The sequence below is a fragment of the Plectropomus leopardus genome, chromosome 4, assembly GCF_008729295.1.
Source record: "Plectropomus leopardus isolate mb chromosome 4, YSFRI_Pleo_2.0, whole genome shotgun sequence".
NCBI classification, from domain to species: Eukaryota; Metazoa; Chordata; class Actinopteri; order Perciformes; family Serranidae; genus Plectropomus; species Plectropomus leopardus.
The window spans coordinates 14,582,446-14,606,841 of NC_056466.1; the positions used below are offsets into that span (position 1 = coordinate 14,582,446).

At 39.2% G+C, this 24,396-nt stretch overlaps 3 protein-coding genes across 3 annotated transcripts in view; 2 read left to right on the plus strand and 1 right to left on the minus strand.

Annotated features, from left to right (window-relative positions):
- The first annotated feature begins 180 nt into the window (after positions 1–180).
- On the plus strand, positions 181–10,804 carry LOC121941625 (ovochymase-2-like). Its single transcript, XM_042484452.1, is given in 15 exon segments — positions 181–199; positions 422–562; positions 2,395–2,640; positions 2,863–2,904; positions 2,907–3,047; positions 4,966–5,037; positions 5,040–5,074; positions 6,933–7,033; positions 7,710–7,987; positions 8,176–8,339; positions 8,810–8,993; positions 9,082–9,300; positions 10,091–10,225; positions 10,352–10,573; positions 10,692–10,804. Coding segments are annotated over 15 exon segments (2,112 nt in total).
- Positions 10,805–10,806: 2 nt separating this feature from the next.
- On the plus strand, positions 10,807–15,432 carry LOC121941626 (chymotrypsin-like elastase family member 2A; the record flags this gene model as incomplete). Its single annotated transcript, XM_042484454.1, has 7 exons — positions 10,807–10,873; positions 11,931–12,043; positions 12,131–12,225; positions 13,446–13,455; positions 13,491–13,737; positions 14,538–14,698; positions 15,202–15,432. Coding segments are annotated over 7 exons (891 nt in total), but the record flags the coding sequence as incomplete, so codon positions are not given.
- A 3,027-nt stretch (positions 15,433–18,459) lies between these two features.
- The window catches only part of LOC121941627 (ovochymase-2-like), a 28,396-nt gene continuing 22,459 nt past the window's right edge, over positions 18,460–24,396 (minus strand). The window contains exons 18-25 of the mRNA XM_042484455.1: positions 23,664–23,798; positions 23,315–23,536; positions 23,015–23,197; positions 21,839–21,951; positions 21,656–21,750; positions 20,151–20,440; positions 19,193–19,353; positions 18,460–18,690 (exon numbers count right to left, since the gene is read on the minus strand). Coding sequence (XP_042340389.1) covers positions 18,493–18,690; positions 19,193–19,353; positions 20,151–20,440; positions 21,656–21,750; positions 21,839–21,951; positions 23,015–23,197; positions 23,315–23,536; positions 23,664–23,798 — 1,397 coding nt within the window. The 3' untranslated portion in view covers positions 18,460–18,492. The remainder of the gene's footprint in view (positions 18,691–19,192; positions 19,354–20,150; positions 20,441–21,655; positions 21,751–21,838; positions 21,952–23,014; positions 23,198–23,314; positions 23,537–23,663; positions 23,799–24,396) is intronic.

Genomic DNA, 24,396 nt, shown 5'->3' on the forward strand with positions numbered 1-24,396 from the left:
TTGCTTTTTTGGCTCATTTTCAGGTCATTTTCTTGTAACTTTCTAATAATTTCTTGCTGTTTTTTGGGACATTGCTTGTTAATTTGCTTGTCGTCCTGCAAGAAACATTACCAGTTTATGCTGTTTGTTGTGCTCACAAGCTCCTGCTAGAAACAGTGTTTTTCACGTGATATTGTGTTGATGAGGTCACACTCAGACAGTAGAGTCACCTTCATTTGTTAGTGTCTCAGCCACCCCATCCATCAACCACTAACCACACCCGACACACTCAGCATCACACTTACTTACAGCCAGTATTGCTTACAGTATTTACCACTCTGCTCTTATCCATCTTATACAAACCATACATCTATTCTGCGCCTTTTCTATCCATGAACTTCATCTTTTACCTCCATCCTTCCTCTTCCTCTTCCTCGCTCAGGCACACACTGTGGCTACATTCTCCCCCCGCTGGTGGTCAGTGCCAGTGACACGATATCTGTCAGCTTCCAGTCAGACAGTCGCCTCACAGACCGAGGATTCTCTGCCAGGTGGGAAGCTGTGTATCCTGAGGATATTGCAGGTACATCCAAGACACACATACACAGAAACACACTCACACCTGAGGCACATGTTGCTCAAGCAGCTCAAAACCTCATTAAGACGAACCATAAAACTTCTCACTCGTCTGTCAGATATGTACAACAGCTTAGTCATTGCGTAAACAGTGTGAACTCTGTGAAAGCACAGGTCAGAGTACAGTATGAAGCATAAAAAGCAAGATAAAATCTCCTCTATCTTTTTCTTTATTATGATGATCCAGCATGAAAATCAGTTAAGACCTCAAATGCAGAAGGGTAAAATCAGTTTTATCAATCATCTATTAAGGACCAACACAGTTGATGTTGCTGGAACTTTCAGGGTTAGTAAGAGGTTTTGGGAGTCCTTGTCGCAGTGGGGAAAAGCTGTGTTTGAAATTGGATGATAGGGTGGGCAGGGACTTACAGCGCCTCCTAAAGGGCATCAGCTGGAAGATGTGGTGGGCAGGGTGAGAGGGGTCAAAGTTTTAATTTATGTATTTTGCTCGCTTGATTGTGTGTTTGTGATATAATAATGGAACTGATTAAGGATTTATTGGCTATGTGCTGCAGTCTTTTATGTGTGTGTGCGTGTGTGTGTGTGTGTGAGTGTGTGTGTGTGACTGTCTGTGCTACCAAACTCTTATGGTGCGATGATGGCCATGTAACACAGAGAGGAATCTTTGCTCAACTCTGAACTTTAATAGAAGAACTTTATCTAGTAAATAAAAAGATTTATAAAATAGCAATACAACAGTGTAGAATTGCTCCTTTGCAAAAGGCCCTGCTTCTTACTTAAATAAAAATGCATAATGATTAAATGCAAAATGCATTTGTGTATCAAAAGTATAAGTGCACAGACAGAAAAAACAGAAAACAAACCCATTTCAACCCATTTTACCTGCACTGATGCAGTGATACTCAACTTATGGCCCACGTGGCCTAAATCTGGCCTGCAATAGGGTGCAGGTTGGCCAGTTGGCCATTTTCTAATTTACATTGGAATAAATAAATAAATAAATAAAATTAATACATTAATTGTAGATACAATTTACACTGGGGATTTTTTTGGTACTTTTTAAAAGTAAATAAGGTGCCAGAGTGCATGAAACATATAATATTAGAGCTTGTTTATGTATAAAAAAAATGTCTAAGGGGAAAATCTGGGGTCTGAACGTTCTCAAATTTTAGAAAACTATGTTATCCTGACCTGTGTGGGCTGCTGTGACGGGATTTGCCGTGTTTATTCATTTTATCTGATTTTATTAGAAATTTTACTTATATCTGGTGAGCTGACCCTGACATCCTGCCATTTTGCAAAAAAGTGGCTCCCAGGCAAACATACTGAGATTCTCTGTCTAATCTATAACAATATCAGTTATATTTCATTAGCTGAGGATTTTGTATGGAAAATATTGAACAGAAAATATTTTAGAACGGTGCAAAGTTTACTATTTCCCTCTGAAATCAAATAAAGAAAACCTATTATTGACCACATTTCTGATACATATACCTGTAAACCATTCTAATTCTAATTTTACACGAGTAAATGTAATCAGTTACTTTTCCACCATGGCCCATGTTAATAATCAGAAATGCTTCTGTGTGTCATTACTTTTTATACTCTGCAAAACATCATGTAAATATATTTCACCACCAGTTACAAAAGTAATATTGTAGCTGATGATTAAAAGCCTTTACTACATCATGATCTTCTGTTTACATTTTGTCATGATGAGATTTACACAAGAATCTCTCTTTTCACAGGCAGATACTTGAGGTCAGCTACACTATCTAATTACGAGCACACATCAATCACTCCCTCTTCCTCTTTCAGAAATCCAGGGCTGTGGCATTTCCTCCAAAGAGGAAACAGGAGTTATTAAGTCCCAGAACTGGCCCATGAACTACAGAGCTAACAGCGAGTGCATGTGGAACATCGCTGTGCCTTTGGGGAAAAAAATCACGCTGAAGTTCACCCACTTTGACCTAGAAGCCAAAGATTTCCTGACGTCCAAATGCTATGATAACATAATAGTGTATGACATCAATGGTTTGACTAATGCACTGCTTCAAAAGCACGGTAAGTATGTTTGTGGAATTGATCCCAAAACCATTTATATTTTTCACGATAGTCCATCACATTAAAATCAGCAGCAAAATGCAGATATTAATTATTTCACACCTTTTTAATCCCAATTAATCAAACTGTTACTATATTTACATGGTTACTAATCACATAGCGTGAACTGTATAACCTTTCTGTCAGTTTACTTATAATGGACAATTAATTATTTCATTTTAGGTCCATTTTGTGGGACTAAGCTGCCTCCTACCATCAAGACAAAGGCAACAGACTGGTGATCCGTTTCCATTCAGACCTGTTTACTGAGGCTAAAGGCTTCCGGGCCTACTGGACAACAGACCCCAGTTTGCCTGCTCCCACTGAGCCGCCTGCTCCACCCAACCCCTGGGATAACATCACCATAGGTGGAGTATCCGTATGAGCCTGATACATTTGTTAACATCTGCTTTACTCTACAATGTTAAAAGTTGCTCTGATCTGAATTTCTTATATCAACATTGGATTACTTGATGATGTGTAATGTAAAAGGGGTCGCTCGTAGTGATGAACTCCCCTGACTGCAGTTTTTCTCAGCTCCTCTGAGCATCTGGCCTCTTTAGGTGCATTTTCTGTCCCTCAACTCATCTGTCATCAACCTCATTTCCAAACACAACAGCTGTTTTGAGCTCTAAACGTTGATAAACTCATGATAAACTACCTGCTCGGCACCAAACAGCAGACAGAAAAAGTTAGCGATGACCTTGTGAACATTTATCTGCAGGTATTTTTGCTTGGATAACAAGCTAAAAGGAAGGTGAATATTGAACTTAGTTCTGTCAAATAAACAAACACACAATTACAAATGAAAGCTAATATTGGTCATACCAACTGATGTGTAAAATTGTTTGCTTACATATATATATACAATAACTTTATATGGCAGTGACTTAAAAGACATGTTGCATTTTCAGCTTTTTATATTTCCTCCAAGTGGCCTAAAATGTATTAATGCAGCTTTAACATTAAAACTACAGTTGGAAACTTTCATATGAATAAATTTCTATTATATTTGATAAAACTGTCACTATATTCTGACAGCAGTTCATGATACAGATAATCTGTTAAAAAAATAATGTACCTCCTCCTCCCTGTAGTGCTTCTAATGACACATGCAGAAATTCAAAGCAATCAAATAAAAACAACCAATCCAAGCCGAGGAGTCTGAATGGGAGCATTAATTAAATAGAAATCAAGATTCTGCTACTACAGTGCCTATTTCACACTTCAAAATGTTTTCAGAAACATATTTTAGTGTACTGTTTAGCTGTAAAATGAGAAAGTTTGTGACCCAGATGCCATGTTGGAAACAGTCGAGCCAAAAACTAAGCTCCAATGTGAGATATTATATTGTTTTTGTATGATTCAGCCTTACATTTGAGATTTTGAGTTTCCTGATCTCCCCCGCTATGTCACACAACCACAGGTTAGCAGAGCTGTATTTATCACGTCACGATGACCGTCATTAAGTTTCAAACAGCTGCACAGAGGCCTACCTTATATTCATGCTTCCTCTCCTCCCCTCCCTGTCTTCACACCCTCCTCTTCTCACGTCTACCCCTTGCTGCGCCCAGATGTGCAGTAAAACAAGGTGATATGATGCGCTGAGAACACCATGTGAAGTAGCCCAGTGCTTCACTTTCCTTCCGAGCTGGCTGTCACCCGATCCTCATTCTTCACCCAGCGATGAGCCCCAGGTGGCCCAGGCGCCTGCCAAGCCAATTGCTGAAATAGAGTTTTATAGATGGACTCTGCTGCCTCTGGGGTTTTTTTTCTACCCAGCCTCTGACCAGAGGTGCCCTGTGAGCTGGGTGAAAGAGACAAAGACTGAGTGAGAGATGAGGGGAGAAAATGTGAGATAAGAGTGACTGAGAAGATTTTAGTCAACTCCTTGGACAACAAAAAGAAATTTATTATGCATACAGATATTTTCAAGGATTCTGGCGTGAAAATGGGATTTTTTTCCCCATGGACCCATTGTTAACAGCAGGAGCATGATATTATGTTTGCATTTAAACTGAATAAAAACATTACAGCAGAGATTAGTGAAACCCAAAAAAACAGGTACAACAGTGACAACCTGGCATGATTGCGAAATTATTTTTAAAAATATGAATAAGTGTGTAAGTACCAGTTATTGAAGGCCACTTCCCAACAACACACAAGGGCTTATCTGTAAGCTGCAGATATGTATTGTATATTCAGGCTTTGTTGATACACAAACAAACAAATGAATACATGTAACCAAACACAGGATAGATTACAATGTTTTTGTCTGTTTCCCAGACTGGCCCAATGACTGTGGGAAACCAGCCATCCATCCTGTTGTTGTGTCACGCATTGTGAACGGAGAGGAGGCCAGCCACACTCCTGGCCCTGGCAGGTGTCCATGCAGGTGAGAGACGATCGCTTATACAAGAATTCACCGCACAGATGATCAGTGATTACAAAAGGACAGATTCAGATACAGGAGAGTTCTTGTTGATTCATAATGTCATATAATTTATTCATTTTTTCTTATCCATGTATCTTTTAGGTGCCTTTTTTGGCCCAAATGGGATTACAAGAAACCAATATTCAGACTTAGATTCCAAATACTGTATCAATCCCTGCTGGGATACTGGGAGATGTTACAATTGCTCTTATATTATATATACATAGAGAAAGGATGAGAAAATCGAAGAAGAACTCCAAGAAAAAATGCATTATGCTACAATATATAACATAATGTATACATATTGTTATAAGGTGTTGAGCAGGTGGACCCAACTCAGAAGAATGCAACAGGGACTCAATGAAATTACTCTGAGCTGGAGCAGGGAAATAGCAAACTAAAGATCTCGTGACCACATTAAAGATCCAACAAAGACTGAACAGATAACCAGGACTTAAATACAAACTAGTCTGATGAGAGGATGAAGCTCAGGTAAGGGGAATAAGGTGAATAGAAGAACAGAAAGGAGGCTGATTGTTTGGGGGAAAAATGAGGAGCAGGGAAGGACTAACGAGGCTGATGCAGGACAGCTGTGTAGATGGACATCCGAGGGGAAGGCAGCATAGCGGGGAAGAAGGCAGAAACAGAAATCTCAAAAAACAGGAAAACACAGTCTCTTAATAATAATAAAGTGACAGATTGAAAACAAAGTGACTTAAGAGTCTTTTACAGATACTCAGTTCAGCCTTCCCAAAAGCCCGAAGGCATCAACCGAAGGCAAAAACAAAATTCAAAATAAAACAAACCACCATCCCAAATTAACTGCTCTCATGAGAAATTACCAGACCTTTGCAGATAATCTCGAACATGAGCCGTCTTTCTTGTCTCTCAGGCTTTCTCTGGATACCTGGCTAATTTGCATGTTTTTTATGTGAGCAGATATCTCAATCTTTGTGAATCTTTCATGTTAACAAAATCCATTTCTATTTTTATCTTACTAAACAAAGAATTGTGCAATTCACTGTGAAAAAAACAAAATGAAACTTATTTTTATATTGTTTGCACAGTACATTAAACAGATCTGTTGTTTTTCTACATTAACATGCCAACCAGTTCCAACAGTCAAAGACAAAAAACAGATCTCAGCTGAATACATAAGTACATATAAATATTTTCTTGTTAAACAAATTATGTGCAACATCATACTTCATACCTATTTTCCTGGGGACATCTGAAACTATTTGAAGGGTCCCCAGGGTCCCAGATCCCTGAGAACCACTGCTTTAGTCCATACATTGTCAAGTCATTGTCCTTCGTCCTGATTCTTTAAACAAGCCAATATTGACATATTCTTTTTTTTAAAAAAAAAAAACTTCAATAAACCTTGGTTTGCATATCAATGTGCATATATCTTTAGAAAAAGAATCAATCATTTTTCTATTCCAAATGAACTGATTTCATAACTGAGCTATACAGATCTTCCAATGGGCCTCACATGTTTCTCTTCCCATGACTTCCACTGTAGCTGATATTGGTGTATATTAGCAACCCAGAAAATATCTTATGGCACTATTTTGCACTGAAGTTTATAACTGACTCTTAAATCAAGTGCAGGGCATATCAAGAAGTAATTTGTATTATATTCTGTCCCTTTTATATGTCATATTGATGATTGACTGATGCATCGATATACACTTTCAAAAACTGACTTCAATATCTTTAATGAATTATTCTCTGCTTGTCACTACATGTGCGTGTGTGTGTGTGTGTGTGTGTGTGTGTGTGTGTGTGTGTGTGTTTGTATGTATGTGTCAAACAGGTCTGGCCAGCCAGTCGTCCAGAGCCCACATTCTTCCACACCTGTGGTGGTACTCTAATTCACAAGAACTGGGTACTTACAGCAGCCCACTGCTTCATAAAGTAAATGATCTGTTTTGTCATTCTCACATACATTACCTTTTTCTTTTTTTTTTTTTTTTAAAAAAAGGAAATGCTCAAGTTGACACTACTAAACTCCTTTATTTAAAAGAGAGGGTTATCATCCTCTCCCCCCTGCTTTTCATCTCTCTCTCCAAACTATCATTATCCCCCCAAAAATGCAGAGATGCTGACAAAATAAATTAAAAAAAAATAGCAAAACATAAAAAGAGCTTTGTACAGTAATTCCTGTTTTTATTGCCACTTTTTCCGCTAAGTTTTCTCCAACTTCCTGGAAGCCTATTTGTGTAATCTCCAAAGGCAGTTGTTGGTGTCTGAGCTTTTACCTCAGGCTTATTATAGTGCAAAAGCAGTGCCTTGTTAGGGATGCCTCAACGCCTCAGCTAATGGTCTACAGTAGTGAGAGATGCTGGTGCACAGAGGAGCCTGTGCACTTCATATACAGTTTTGTGCTGCGAGCAAGGATGTATACAAGGTTATGTGCCACAGAGAAGTCAGAATATGCTGTCTGCAGTACAAATGTATTTCCTTTTGTAAATCTAGAGTCAGCTCATATGGTGCAGTGACTGTGTATGTATCTCAAGGTGGCCTGCTTACTGTGTGTTTACTGTAAACTGCGATGTATTACTATTAATTAATCTGCTGATTTCCCCTCCAGCTATGCTGATGAGCTGCAGCGCTGGCGCATGTGCCTCGGCAAACACAACCTGACTTACACAGAGCCGAGTGAGCACTGCTTCAATGTGACTGGTATCTATCGCCATGAGGGCTTCAAGTATCCCACAGTGCCCACAGTGGAGTTTGACATTGCTCTGGTCAGGTTGGACGGGGAGGTGATACCCAGTGATGAGATCTCATACGCCTGCCTTCCCTCTGAGGAGGAAGTCCTGCCTGGGGGAAAGAAGTGCTACGCCACCGGCTGGGGAGACGAGACCGGTGCTGTTTCATGCCTACACACAATTTTATTCATTTACGCAATACAATACTACACCACCTCAGGAAACACCCCTCATATGCTACATATTTATAGTTGCATAGTTTGCACGCCCTCTGCTGGACTTTATGTGCAAACACCCTCTGTTCATGCTCCACAGTGTGTCTAAAATGTTTTCTTTGATTATCAGGTGATTCACTAAATGCTAAAGTTGCAGAGAAGCTAAACCAGGTCGCCCTGCCTGTTGTGCCGCATGACACCTGCAAGAGGATGGATTACTGGTGGTTTCAGGTCAAGACCTCCATGATCTGCTGTGGTTACACCCTGCCTGATGAGCTCAAGTCCGTCTGTCAGGTAAAAGAAGTCAATTTTCACATATCTAACTTAAGTCAGATGCATGGGCAGATTATGAGACAGAGGGCTCCTAGGCACAGACATGCAGAAAGGCATACACAGGGGCCTGACATTTATAGTTGCAGCCCTTTTTTTTTGCTTGCTTTGTGTGTCTCTTTGTAGCCATTTTGTGTCTTTTTGTTGTCATTTTATGTCTTAGTTGTCATTTTGTGTTACTGTGGTTTTTATGCTACTTTTTTGTTGTCATTGTGATTGTCTTTTGAGCTGTTTTGCATAGCTTTGTAGTCACTTTGTATCTCTTTATATTTGTTTTTTGTTTCTTTGTGGTTATTTTGACGCTCCCCCTTTCCTTCGACCAGGGAGAGTGTCTAAACCTTTGGGCCTCTTGCCCAGTCGGTCCATTCAGTAATCCATCAATGCTCCGATGGTATCTAACAACATGCTGATGGTGTTTTTGATTACTTTGACAGGGAGATTCAGGTGGTCCGCTGGTGTGCCAGGACACCCCCACTGGTCCTTGGGAAGTTCATGGTATAACCAGCTTCGGCCCTATTGGATGTATTATGAATAAGAAGCCCTCTGTGTTCACCCGCTCCTCTGCCTACATCCCCTGGATCCAAAATGTCATCCGCAGAGACATGTACAACAAGCACAGTATGAATCCAGCTGGTCCACTCTGACCCAAATAAGGAACAAAGGCAGAATATATTGCTGGATTTCACCTTCATTTTTTTCTGTGTAGCATCTGGCTGTGGTGGGCCAAAGGACATGACTGGTTCAGCAGGCATCCTGTCCTCCATGGGTTACCCTGGCAGCTACAACAACAAAGCTCGCTGCCAGTGGAACATCCGGGTGCCCCCTGGCAAACTGGTCCACCTCCATTTCCACAGTTTCTCCCTGGAGGAGAGTCAGATGTGCTTAAATGACAAAGTCAGCCTCAGAGACAGAGCAGGAAGTTTAGGTATGTGAATATCTGCCTCTTTTTCCCCTCCAGCTAATAATGAATTTGCTGAGTCATTCATTAAAGTAATTACTTTGGTATATGCTACACTGCAGATACTGCAGTTTCATTACTAGCCGCGACAACATAGTGAGGGGAGTACAACTTTACAGGGGGAAAAAAAATAGCAACACATTTAATAAAGTTACATGAAAATTGCCTGAAAATTAGCAAAAAAGTTTTAAAAAAAAATAAAAAAAAAAAAAAAAAACTCCAGAAAAACAAGGAAATTACCTGAAGAAAATGCTAAAATAAATACAAATATTTCTATAATATAATTCTAAATATTTAATTATAATAACTATACATACAGTTCTCTTTATAATTTTTAAAAACATTTTATTATTATTTTTTTTTTTCAATTTTGTTATAATTTTCTTGCAGTCTCTTTTTTAGCTAATTTTACCTGTCATGTTTTGCCAGTTTCTTACAATCTGTGGGTCATTTCACTTCAAGATAATTGATATCTTTTTCTGTGTTTCCAAAAGAAATCAAACCAATTTGCTCAAGTTCCCACAGTTTAAATGCTTGTTAAGGGTGTCTGAACACTGCACAAGAAAACTGGTTTAAAGTTAAGGGTTAAAGTACCATATAAAACCCTGTATAAATGTATATATGTCATGCTTGTATAATATAAAAATAGGACATGGTAAGCAATAACGTTGTTAATGTACTTATAACATCATGCACACTCTCTTGAGACGGGGGTTCCTTATAAAAATCAGTCAGATAGTGTTCCTTTTTTTCTCAGGCACACACTGCAGCCATGTTCCCCCTAAAGACCTGGTGAGTGACGGAGACACGCTTCACATCAGCTTCTCCTCCAATGACAAGGTGGTGGACACGGGCTTCACTGCCTCCTGGATGGCAGTGGACCCTTCAGAGGGTAAGACAGGAGAGAGGTGTATCTGACAAACACTGAGGGAATAGATTCTAGACAAAACTAACTCATCTCATCTGTTTTCTTTCTCTCTCTTCCCTTCTGTCCATACACACATGCACACATGCACAGTTCCTTGTGGAGGGAGCTTCAGCAGGAATCAGGGTGAAATCATCTCTCCTAACTGGCCCAGTGATTACCAAGCCCAGTCTGTGTGCACGTGGCGTATCACCATTCCCTCAGCAAAAAGTGTCCATGTGGCCTTCACTCACTTTGAGCTGCAAGCTGAAAACGTGTTGGGAAGATGTGTCGACTATGTGGAGATCTTTAATGGAGAAAGCATGACATCACTAGGTTGGCTGTTCTTTTTTTTTTTTGTCTTATTTTCTCTGTCTTTCCCGTACAGGTTGGTGTTGTCAATATCAATGCCTGAACAATGAAAAAACTCTTCATTTCTTATCTGTTCTGAAAGGTAAATTCTGCGGCTTCACCCTTCCATCCAAGATGACCATCCACAGCAGCACAGTTGTCATTCGCTTCCTTAGTAACGGAGCTGATCAACAGAAAGGTTTCCGTGGTTACTGACGACTGATGCCAGTGTAATCCCAACTTTACCTCCCCCACCTCCTAACCCATGGGACAACATCACTATTGGTGAGTGTAGGCTCATAGCGGCCCTGTCTCTGATGTATGCGTGTGTGTGTGTATGTGTGGAGATCTCCTGTGGAGGTTCCCAGTTTCAAAAGGTTTTTGCTCCCCTCAGATGGAGCAATTGTAGCAATAGTATGTGAAACTGGATCACCTGATGACTGATTGTAAAGTCCTGCCTTTTTTCTTTGTCCTGCCTTTTTTGCTTTGTGCTCCAATAACAGTTGAGCGAGCATGAAACATAGCAGAACCTCGATTAACTTTAAAATTTTCTTCAATATGCTATGTGCTAGTTGACAATGTTAAAAAGAAAACCAGATTTTGAAGATACATTGTATTTGGCCACATCTGTAGTTGGCTAATATTAGCAAAATGAGTTAGATCATCAGCTTCAGCCAGAAATGTTTCCTCTTTATTTCTGTGGTAAGATCTGGACAGATACTTTTGGTTTGTTGTCTACAAATTTTTAGATGAGATGAATTATCGTCAGCAAAATCATGGCTAACATCCCTTTGTTTCCATTATCTCTGTAAGGCTACATTCCACCACAAAGTAACTAATGTAATTTTCTACATTAAAGAAAGTCAGCACCGTGGTCTGTAGCCACTAATGAATACAGAGGGTACTTTAAAGATCTTCAGAGGGGGAAAAAGGGACGCCTACCCAGCAGTGCAGGAGCAATGTTGACTTATAGTCTTGTCATGTATCTCTGCTTTCTCTCTTTTTTGTTGAGATTCATGCTGTTTTACCTCTTTCATAACAGTTAACATCATGACATATCCTTCAGTGGCACACTGTTGTCCTTATTGTCAACGTCTTGCAGCTATAGTGCCTCATGCTAAGAAACTATCTAAAAAACACTGCAGCACCTGGCTAAGTGAAACCAGCATTGCCATGTTTCTTTTGTCAAGCTGTTGGACATAGCAACAGTAACTAAGAGGGGCAGGACCTGGGATTGGTTAGTTGGGTCTTCCATTGACTCTACGTGAATAATAATATCTACATTTATTATAAAAGATGATAGCTCATCTACAGATAATTTAACTTATTTTTTTTCCCTCAGACTGGCCAGTAGATTGTGGAAACCCAGAAGTGAAACCCAGCACAGCCACCCTGAGGGTCGTTAATGGGGTGGAGGCCACCCCCCACTCCTGGCCCTGGCAAGTGTCAATGCAGGTAATTTTAATTCCCGTTTCTCTGTGTTCTGGTCAACAGTCACAGAGGAGAGATTTTAATTTGTACAAATGTATTTTTCTTGCCCAGGCTACACCGATGCTTCCTATACCTTACATGCACGGTTGTGGAGGATCTTTGATTCATGAAGACTGGATCCTGACTGCTGCTCACTGTTTCATGGTGTAAGATGCAACTACAGAAACACTTACAGATGCTTCCTTTGGGATTTTTCAGTTTTTAGAGGAGATTGTTGCGGTCTAAAATGTCTGATTTCATGGCAGCTTTTCTATGAAATTATAATGCATGTTGCAATGTTTTCACCCTTAATTTTGCAGTAAAGATTAGTTTTTTATATAAATAATACATTGACATTACCATTAAATATTTAATGTAACTCACCTTGATTCTTTCAGCGCGTGCAACTTACCCGAATACAACAGCCTCTGTCACTGTGACTTATCTTTTCTGTTATCCATGTGTTTCAGCCATTTTCTGGTGTGTGTTTTGTAGTAGAAAAGTTTTTGGTCAAACGTGGAAAAGTTGTGATAATTGGATAAATTTGCAAGGTTGTGCAGAATTAACAGGGATTAGTTGAATTTGCGTTTACTGTTGAAAATATATTACATGCCATTTTAAAAGCTAACAGTTCTTTAAAACACCCATAATCAATATTCTTATACTTAACATAGATTTGTAGCAGGTTTCAGCTCATCATTTACCTGGCAAAGTGATTAATTATAGTGTAAGTACAGTAACCGTGTATAAATTAGGATTTAAATAGGTCTAAAGTAGTTCATGTCTGGGTGTTGCTTTTGATGTCAAAGTGACTGACTTTATGAAACATACAAATGGTTTTGGCATCATGTGGTAATTCCACAAACAAACTTGCTGTGCGTTTGAGGCAATGCATTAGTTAAGCTATTGATAAGCTCTACTGTTTTGGTTGACTTTTTCTTTTAACTGCAAGCAACCATTTTTAGGGTAAAAGTTACATGTGCTTATAGAGCTTTGAACCATGAAAACCTGGTCAGCACCAAAAAAATGTTAAACAGACACAGTTTTCTTAACATGGTGGAGCATTGCAGCTAAAGAGCCAGAGTTTTCCCTCTGGAGCTGGTGGAGACCAAAAACAGAGAGTGGACGCCTGGTGGCCACAGACACAACTCCAAATGAATGATAGCCTAATGTTGTATGGATGTATAAAAAAAGCAAGTATTTGTGAACAATTCCCAAAATGTGAAAATATGCTAGTATATGTTCACAACAAAAAATAAAAATCAGTTATTGTGAGCTTCAAAGCAGCTCTCAGATACACTTTTTTCATATTTTTCTTGCACAATATCCAAAATAAAAAGTCAAACAAGTTCTAATTTTTACTTTCAATCTCCCACCTTGTTCCCAGCCCACTGAATAGACCCTCCTACTGGCGCATGTGTGTTTGGGGAAGCACCACATGAACTCCTCCATGGACGTTCCCTCAGTAGAGGAGTGCTATAAAGTGGATGCCATCATCCGCCATGAGGGCTTTGTGTACGAGCAGGATCGCACTGACATCACCAATGATATAGCCCTGGTGCATTTGGCCAAGCCTGTGAACATGACAAGGGAGATCAGCCCCATCTGTCTGCCCAAACCTGGAGCTGTGATGCCTGCTGGGACGCCCTGCTTTGTCACAGGCTGGGGAGATGAGAAAGGTAGATGTGATCATGCATTTCAGTGTCCTGTAAAAGAACTGCATTTATAACACTAATCCAGGAAATAGGGTTAACTGTAGTTGTCATAACATATCTTTTGTTTGGTACTTTGACTGATTTTCACTCAAAATTTGCACTGTTTTTCATGTGCAAGGTGCTTTTTCATGATAAGTGTTGTTACTTGAAGAGAAGAAATCAAAAACAATAGGCCTGATTTCTGCATCCAGCAGAAGTGATGGTCTTATGTTTGCTGGTACAATAAGTTCACTGGCTCCACTAAAATCTGAGTTTTATCAAAATTATCTGACATGTACATGATACTTGCTCATGGATGGATTACTGAACAGGCACAAAACACAGGGGCACAAAACAGCCACAAAGAGACAAAAAATACCACAAAAATAAGCAAAGATAACCACAGATACATAAAAAAAAAAACACTGAGAGACACACAAAACAACCACAGACAGACGAAACGACTACAAAAACAAGCAAAACAACCATCGACAGACACAAAACAAAAACAAAGAGACATGTAATGACTACAAAGAGACACATAATACCAACCAAGAAAGGGACACCACAAAGTCTGTGTATCTTGCTCCTGTGTGGGAGAGATGATGGAGCCTTTTGCACATCTGTGACATGGGGGCCATTGTCTCATAATTTGCCCATGTACTTGCTGAGGCCTTGGCCTGATTACTAAAGAAAGGGAGAGTTGTAAGTTTATATCAGTGTAAATGTTTGCATCTCTGTATCCACTCCTCCTTCAGAAATTTAAACTCTTACTTCTATCTCAGGTAACCTGTTTCCCAAAGTGGCTGAGAAGTTAAACCAGGCAGCCCTCCCCGTTGTAGACTTCCAGACCTGCAGTAAGCCTGCTTACTGGTGGGACACCCTCAGACCCTCCATGATTTGTGCTGGCTACGAGTCCCCAGATGAGCTCAAGTCAGCCTGCCAGGTGAGTGGACACTTGCAGAAAAACTGTTTAATTGGTTTCACTGGGATTTTTTGTAGGTGGAAATGGTACTTTGTTGGTGAAATTCTTGTCAAACTTTCTCACACATTGTATAATTGTCCTGGCCTCTCGTGATTGGATCGTTCGTTATGTAACACCCTGTAAACTGTTTTTGTTTGTGATCAGTCAGCTGTGATCGCAAATGGTTGTCTTGTTTTCAGCGGTAACTGGGGATAAAAGGGCATTATTTGTTTGCCATAATGTGTGAGCACACAAGCAGTGGCATGTGAAGATTAGATTTTTTTTTTTTAAAACAACTTCAAAACGGTACTGAAGAACTTAATAAAACACAGCGCTGACATTTGCCTTCCTGAAGAAAAGTCACATTTGTGATAAAGATCGACCTTTACAAATCTCAGGGCACACAGATGATTTATATTGAGCTGTCAAAATCAAATGTTCACCTATGCATCTTCTTATCGGTAATAAATCTTTCCTCCCTGCAGGGTGACTCTGGAGGTCCTTTCGCCTGCGCGGCCGCTGGAACAAACACGACCTGGGAAGTGCACGGTATTGTCAGCTTTGGACCGCAGGGCTGCATCAAAGACAAGAAACCTTCAGTGTTCACCCGCGTCTCTGCCTTCAGTGATTGGATAGACCACAACATCAAGAAGTTTATATATGAAAATGGTAAAACTAACTGAAGCGCCTGTCTTGAAATAAAAATTTTGACAGTGTTTAGTGCTGATTTGTATTTATTGTAGCTTTTTACCCAGGGGTCCCCAGTCAGTATTGTTCTCTGCTGATAACATGAAGCTTCAAGGCATCTTCTCTGGCAGTGAGAAAAATTATATCAGAGCAACTTCTCTGAACACAGAACATTTCAAGGAAATAAAAACAGACAATCTACTATTTTTCTCTTATGTTAGAGAGCTGCTGTTGGCACATGGTGCAATACATTTTATGTTTAAGTGAAACTACAAACTTTTTCTTCTATGCAGTTCCTATAATTCTGATGTTTAAAGAGACAATTCACCCAAAAAACAAAAATACATATTTTTCCTCTTACCTGGCCGTAAAGATGTAATTTGCACATTAGTCATTATTCTATATAATTTATACTGTAATTAGACACTTGAAAAACAATTTATACCTGCAAAACAATAACTTGAATGTACATTAAAAGAGGAAATTTACCCCCCAAAATGCAACCAGAGTACCACATTTGGCAAATGGAACTATATGTTTTACATGTAACTGAAACTAAGTACTTCTTTTTTTTCTTTTGGGGAGAGTTTCTGAGTGTTGAAGATATCGACCGTAGAGATGTCTGCCTTCTCCGAAATATAATAGACCCAGATGGCACTCAGCTTGTGGTGCTCAAAACACCAAATAAAAAATACATTTGAAAAACTGTTATGTCTAGTTCCAGAAATCATGACCCAATGTCTCAAGATAACCACCGACCTTGTTGTGAGCAGTCATATAGGAACTATTTTCCTCCTACCGAACTACATCCACCAACTGTCTCATCCCACAGAAGGAAGCCTGCATCCACTGCTAGCTCACCGAGCACCACTGAGCTAACTACCACTACAGCTCAGCAAAAGAGGAAACTTTAATGTTTACATCAAATGCTGTCATGAGCATGAGCTTCTGAGGAGATGCACATCTTCCTCTGCTTGATGATATGGTTGGCAGGTGTAGTTTGACAGAAAGAAAAAAGTTCCAAAATGAGATTGCTTACAAGATCTGTGGATTATCTGAAATAATCATACTTTCTGGAAAGAGACATTGCTGTTGAGTTTTTCAAATTTATTTTTTTGGCACTTTAAGCACCACAAACTGAGTCCCATCTTGTTTCATTTTATTGGAGAGAAGGCAGACATCTCTACACCAGATATCTCCTACACTTGGCAACTCACACACACACACACACACACACACACACACAAAAACCAAGTAAATAGTTTCAGTTACATGTAAAACTTATTGCTCCATTTGCCAAATGCAGCAATATAATTTTCCTCTTTAAATGTACATTTTGGTTATTGTTGTGCAGGTACAAATTGTTTTTAAGTGTTCATTTACAATAAAAATCATAAAGAAAAATGGCAAATTATATGGAATACAACATAAAAAAAAATGTCATTGTGATGACTATGGTAAGCACTGCAGCCATGTTCCGTTTTTCAAAATAAAATAAAACTTAATTTTATTTACTTTGTTGTCAAAACTTCAGCAGCACAACTTTTAAAATGTAAAACAGTTAAGTAAATAAAATTAAGTTTTATTTTTATTTTGAAAAACGGAACATGGCTGCAGTGCTTACCATAGTCATCACAATGACATTTTTTTTTATGTTGTATTCCATATAATTTGCCATTTTTCTTTATGATTTTTATTGTAAATGAAACACTTAAAAACAATTTGTACCTGCACAACAATAACCAAAATGTACATTTAAAGAGGAAAATTATATTGCTGCATTTGGCAAATGGAGCAATAAGTTTTTACATGTAACTGAAACTATTTACTTGGTTTTTGTGTGTGTGTGTGTGTGTGTGTGTGTGTGTGAGTTGCCAAGTGTAGGAGATATCTGGTGTAGAGATGTCTGCCTTCTCTCCAATAAAATGAAACAAGATGGGACTCAGTTTGTGGTGCTTAAAGTGCCAAAAAAATAAATTTGAAAAACTCAACAGCAATGTCTCTTTCCAGAAAGTATGATTATTTCAGATAATCCACAGATCTTGTAAGCAATCTCATTTTGGAACTTTTTTCTTTCTGTCAAACTACACCTGCCAACCATATCATCAAGCAGAGGAAGATGTGCATCTCCTCAGAAGCTCATGCTCATGACAGCATTTGATGTAAACATTAAAGTTTCCTCTTTTGCTGAGCTGTAGTGGTAGTTAGCTCAGTGGTGCTCGGTGAGCTAGCAGTGGATGCAGGCTTCCTTCTGTGGGATGAGACAGTTGGTGGATGTAGTTCGGTAGGAGGAAAATAGTTCCTATATGAAACTGCTCACAACAAGGTCGGTGGTTATCTTGAGACATTGGGTCATGATTTCTGGAACTAGACATAACAGTTTTTCAAATGTATTTTTTATTTGGTGTTTTGAGCACCCACAAGCTGAGTGCCATCTGGGTCTATTTATATTTCGGAGAAGGCAGACATCTCTACGGTCGATATCTTCAACACTCAGAAACTCTCCCCAAAAGAAAAAAAGAAGTACTTAGTTTCAGTTACATGTAAAACATATATAGTTCCATTTGCCAAATGTGGTACTCTGGTTGCATTTTGGGGGGTAAATTTCCTCTTTTAATGTACATTCAAGTTATTGTTTTGCAGGTATAAATTGTTTTTCAAGTGTCTAATTACAGTATAAATTATATAGAATAATGACTAATGTGCAAATTACATCTTTACGGCCAGGTAAGAGGAAAAATATGTATTTTTGTTTTTTGGGTGAATTGTCTCTTTAAACATCAGAATTATAGGAACTGCATAGAAAAAGTTTGTAGTTTCACTTAAACATAAAATGTATTGCACCATGTGCCAACAGCAGCTCTCTAACATAAGAGAAAAATAGTAGATTGTCTGTTTTTATTTCCTTGAAATGTTCTGTGTTCAGAGAAGTTGCTCTGATATAATTTTTCTCACTGCCAGAGAAGATGCCTTGAAGCTTCATGTTATCAGCAGAGAACAATACTGACTGGGGACCCCTGGGTAAAAAGCTACAATAAATACAAATCAGCACTAAACACTGTCAAAATTTTTATTTCAAGACAGGCGCTTCAGTTAGTTTTACCATTTTCATATATAAACTTCTTGATGTTGTGGTCTATCCAATCACTGAAGGCAGAGACGCGGGTGAACACTGAAGGTTTCTTGTCTTTGATGCAGCCCTGCGGTCCAAAGCTGACAATACCGTGCACTTCCCAGGTCGTGTTTGTTCCAGCGGCCGCGCAGGCGAAAGGACCTCCAGAGTCACCCTGCAGGGAGGAAAGATTTATTACCGATAAGAAGATGCATAGGTGAACATTTGATTTTGACAGCTCAATATAAATCATCTGTGTGCCCTGAGATTTGTAAAGGTCGATCTTTATCACAAATGTGACTTTTCTTCAGGAAGGCAAATGTCAGCGCTGTGTTTTATTAAGTTCTTCAGTACCGTTTTGAAGTTGTTTTAAAAAAAAAAAATCTAATCTTCACATGCCACTGCTTGTGTGCTCACACATTATGGCAAACAAATAATGCCCTTTTATCCCCAGTTACCGCTGAAAACAAGACAACCATTTGCGATCACAGCTGACTGATCACAAACAAAACAGTTTACAGGGTGTTACATAACGAACGATCCAATCACGAGAGGCCAGGACAATTATACAATGTGTGAGAAAGTTTGACAAGAATTTCACCAACAAAGTACCATTTCCACCTACAAAAAATCCCAGTGAAACCAATTAAACAGTTTTTCTGCAAGTGTCCACTCACCTGGCAGGCTGACTTGAGCTCATCTGGGGACTCGTAGCCAGCACAAATCATGGAGGGTCTGAGGGTGTCCCACCAGTAAGCAGGCTTACTGCAGGTCTGGAAGTCTACAACGGGGAGGGCTGCCTGGTTTAACTTCTCAGCCACTTTGGGAAACAGGTTACCTGAGATAGAAGTAAGAGTTTAAATTTCTGAAGGAGGAGTGGATACAGAGATGCAAACATTTACACTGATATAAACTTACAACTCTCCCTTTCTTTAGTAATCAGGCCAAGGCCTCAGCAAGTACATGGGCAAATTATGAGACAATGGCCCCCATGTCACAGATGTGCAAAAGGCTCCATCATCTCTCCCACACAGGAGCAAGATACACAGACTTTGTGGTGTCCCTTTCTTGGTTGGTATTATGTGTCTCTTTGTAGTCATTACATGTCTCTTTGTTTTTGTTTTGTGTCTGTCGATGGTTGTTTTGCTTGTTTTTGTAGTCGTTTCGTCTGTCTGTGGTTGTTTTGTGTCTCTCAGTGTTTTTTTTTTTATGTATCTGTGGTTATCTTGCTTATTTTTGTGGTATTTTTTGTCTCTTTGTGGCTGTTTTGTGCCCCTGTGTTTTGTGCCTGTTCAGTAATCCATCCATGAGCAAGTATCATGTACATGTCAGATAATTTTGATAAAACTCAGATTTTAGTGGAGCCAGTGAACTTATTGTACCAGCAAACATAAGACCATCACTTCTGCTGGATGCAGAAATCAGGCCTATTGTTTTTGATTTCTTCTCTTCAAGTAACAACACTTATCATGAAAAAGCACCTTGCACATGAAAAACAGTGCAAATTTTGAGTGAAAATCAGTCAAAGTACCAAACAAAAGATATGTTATGACAACTACAGTTAACCCTATTTCCTGGATTAGTGTTATAAATGCAGTTCTTTTACAGGACACTGAAATGCATGATCACATCTACCTTTCTCATCTCCCCAGCCTGTGACAAAGCAGGGCGTCCCAGCAGGCATCACAGCTCCAGGTTTGGGCAGACAGATGGGGCTGATCTCCCTTGTCATGTTCACAGGCTTGGCCAAATGCACCAGGGCTATATCATTGGTGATGTCAGTGCGATCCTGCTCGTACACAAAGCCCTCATGGCGGATGATGGCATCCACTTTATAGCACTCCTCTACTGAGGGAACGTCCATGGAGGAGTTCATGTGGTGCTTCCCCAAACACATGCGCCAGTAGGAGGGTCTATTCAGTGGGCTGGGAACAAGGTGGGAGATTGAAAGTAAAAATTAGAACTTGTTTGACTTTTTATTTTGGATATTGTGCAAGAAAAATATGAAAAAAGTGTATCTGAGAGCTGCTTTGAAGCTCACAATAACTGATTTTTATTTTGTTGTGAACATATACTAGCATATTTTCACATTTTGAATTGTTCACAAATACTTGCTTTTTTTATACATCCATACAACATTAGGCTATCATTCATTTGGAGTTGTGTCTGTGGCCACCAGGCGTCCACTCTCTGTTTTTGGTCTCCACCAGCTCCAGAGGGAAAACTCTGGCTCTTTAGCTGCAATGCTCCACCATGTTAAGAAATGTGTCTGTTTAACATTTTTTTGGTGCTGACCAGGTTTTCATGGTTCAAAGCTCTATAAGCACATGTAACTTTTACCCTAAAATGGTTGCTTGCAGTTAAAAGAAAAAGTCAACCAAAACAGTAGAGCTTATCAATAGCTTAACTAATGCATTGCCTCAAACGCACAGCAAGTTTGTTTGTGGAATTACCACATGATGCCAAAACCATTTGTATGTTTCATAAAAGTCAGTCACTTTGACATCAAAAGCAACACCCAGACATGAACTACTTTAGACCTATTTAAATCCTAATTTATAACACGGTTACTGTACTTACACTATAATTAATCACTTTGCCAGGTAAATGATGAGCTGAAACCTGCTACAAATCTATGTTAAGTATAAGAATATTGATTATGGGTGTTTTAAAGAACTGTTAGCTTTTAAAATGGCATGTAATATATTTTCAACAGTAAACGCAAATTCAACTAATCCCTGTTAATTCTGCACAACCTTGCAAATTTATCCAATTATCACAACTTTTCCACGTTTGACCAAAAACTTTTCTACTACAAAAACACACCCAGAAAATGGCTGAAACACATGGATAACAGAAAAGATAAGTCACAGTGACAGAGGCTGTTGTATTCGGGTAAGTTGCACGCGCTGAAAGAATCAAGGTGAGTTACATTAAATATTTAATGGTAATGTCAATGTATTATTTATATAAAAAACTAATCTTTACTGCAAAATTAAGGGTGAAAACATTGCAACATGCATTATAATTTCATAGAAAAGCTGCCATGAAATCAGACATTTTAGACCGCAACAATCTCCTCTAAAAACTGAAAAATCCCAAAGGAAGCATCTGTAAGTGTTTCTGTAGTTGCATCTTACACCATGAAACAGTGAGCAGCAGTCAGGATCCAGTCTTCATGAATCAAAGATCCTCCACAACCGTGCATGTAAGGTATAGGAAGCATCGGTGTAGCCTGGGCAAGAAAAATACATTTGTACAAATTAAAATCTCTCCTCTGTGACTGTTGACCAGGAACACAGAGAAACAGGAATTAAAATTACCTGCATTGACACTTGCCAGGGCCAGGAGTGGGGGGTGGCCTCCACCCCATTAACGACCCTCAGGGTGGCTGTGCTGGGTTTCACTTCTGGGTTTCCACAATCTACTGGCCAGTCTGAGGGAAAAAAAATAAGTTAAATTATCTGTAGATGAGCTATCATCTTTTATAATAAATGTAGATATTATTATTCACGTAGAGTCAATGGAAGACCCAACTAACCAATCCCAGGTCCTGCCCCTCTTAGTTACTGTTGCTATGTCCAACAGCTTGACAAAAGAAACATGGCAATGCTGGTTTCACTTAGCCAGGTGCTGCAGTGTTTTTTAGATAGTTTCTTAGCATGAGGCACTATAGCTGCAAGACGTTGACAATAAGGACAACAGTGTGCCACTGAAGGATATGTCATGATGTTAACTGTTATGAAAGAGGTAAAACAGCATGAATCTCAACAAAAAAGAGAGAAGCAGAGATACATGACAAGACTATAAGTCAACATTGCTCCTGCACTGCTGGGTAGGCGTCCCTTTTTCCCCCTCTTAAGATCTTTAAAGTACCCTCTGTATTCATTAGTGGCTACAGACCACGGTGCTGACTTTCTTTAATGTAGAAAATTACATTAGTTACTTTGTGGTGGAATGTAGCCTTACAGAGATAATGGAAACAAAGGGATGTTAGCCATGATTTTGCTGACGATAATTCATCTCATCTAAAAATTTGTAGACAACAAACCAAAAGTATCTGTCCAGATCTTACCACAGAAATAAAGAGGAAACATTTCTGGCTGAAGCTGATGATCTAACTCATTTTGCTAATATTAGCCAACTACAGATGTGGCCAAATACAATGTATCTTCAAAATCTGGTTTTCTTTTTAACATTGTCAACTAGCACATAGCATATTGAAGAAAATTTTAAAGTTAATCGAGGTTCTGCTATGTTTCATGCTCGCTCAACTGTTATTGGAGCACAAAGCAAAAAAGGCAGGACAAAGCAAAAAAGGCAGGACGAAGGGCTTTACAATCAGTCATCAGGTGATCCAGTTTCACATACTATTGCTACAATTGCTCCATCTGAGGGGAGCAAAACCTTTTGAAACTGGGAACCTCCACAGGAGATCTCCACACATACACACACACACGCATACATCAGAGACAGGGCCGCTATGAGCCTACACTCACCAATAGTGATGTTGTCCCATGGGTTAGGAGGTGGGGGAGGTAAAGTTGGGATTACACTGGCATCAGTCGTCCAGTAACCACGGAAACCTTTCTGTTGATCAGCTCCGTTACTAAGGAAGCGAATGACAACTGTGCTGCTGTGGATGGTCATCTTGGATGGAAGGGTGAAGCCGCAGAATTTACCTTTCAGAACAGATAAGAAATGAAGAGTTTTTTCATTGTTCAGGCATTGATATTGACAACACCAACCTGTACGGGAAAGACAGAGAAAATAAGACAAAAAAAAAAAGAACAGCCAACCTAGTGATGTCATGCTTTCTCCATTAAAGATCTCCACATAGTCGACACATCTTCCCAACACGTTTTCAGCTTGCAGCTCAAAGTGAGTGAAGGCCACATGGACACTTTTTGCTGAGGGAATGGTGATACGCCACGTGCACACAGACTGGGCTTGGTAATCACTGGGCCAGTTAGGAGAGATGATTTCACCCTGATTCCTGCTGAAGCTCCCTCCACAAGGAACTGTGCATGTGTGCATGTGTGTATGGACAGAAGGGAAGAGAGAGAAAGAAAACAGATGAGATGAGTTAGTTTTGTCTAGAATCTATTCCCTCAGTGTGTTGTCAGATACACCTCTCTCCTGTCTTACCCTCTGAAGGGTCCACTGCCATCCAGGAGGCAGTGAAGCCCGTGTCCACCACCTTGTCATTGGAGGAGAAGCTGATGTGAAGCGTGTCTCCGTCACTCACCAGGTCTTTAGGGGGAACATGGCTGCAGTGTGTGCCTGAGAAAAAAAGGAACACTATCTGACTGATTTTTATAAGGAACCCCCGTCTCAAGAGAGTGTGCATGATGTTATAAGTATATTAACAACGTTATTGCTTACCATGTCCTATTTTTATATTATACAAGCATGACATATATACATTTATACAGGGTTTTATATGGTACTTTAACCCTTAACTTTAAACCAGTTTTCTTGTGCAGTGTTCAGACACCCTTAACAAGCATTTAAACTGTGGGAACTTGAGCAAATTGGTTTGATTTCTTTTGGAAACACAGAAAAAGATATCAATTATCTTGAAGTGAAATGACCCACAGATTGTAAGAAACTGGCAAAACATGACAGGTAAAATTAGCTAAAAAAGAGACTGCAAGAAAATTATAACAAAATTGAAAAAAAAAAATAATAATAAAATGTTTTTAAAAATTATAAAGAGAACTGTATGTATAGTTATTATAATTAAATATTTAGAATTATATTATAGAAATATTTGTATTTATTTTAGCATTTTCTTCAGGTAATTTCCTTGTTTTTCTGGAGTTTTTTTTTTTTGTTTATTTTTTAAAACTTTTTTGCTAATTTTCAGGCAATTTTCATG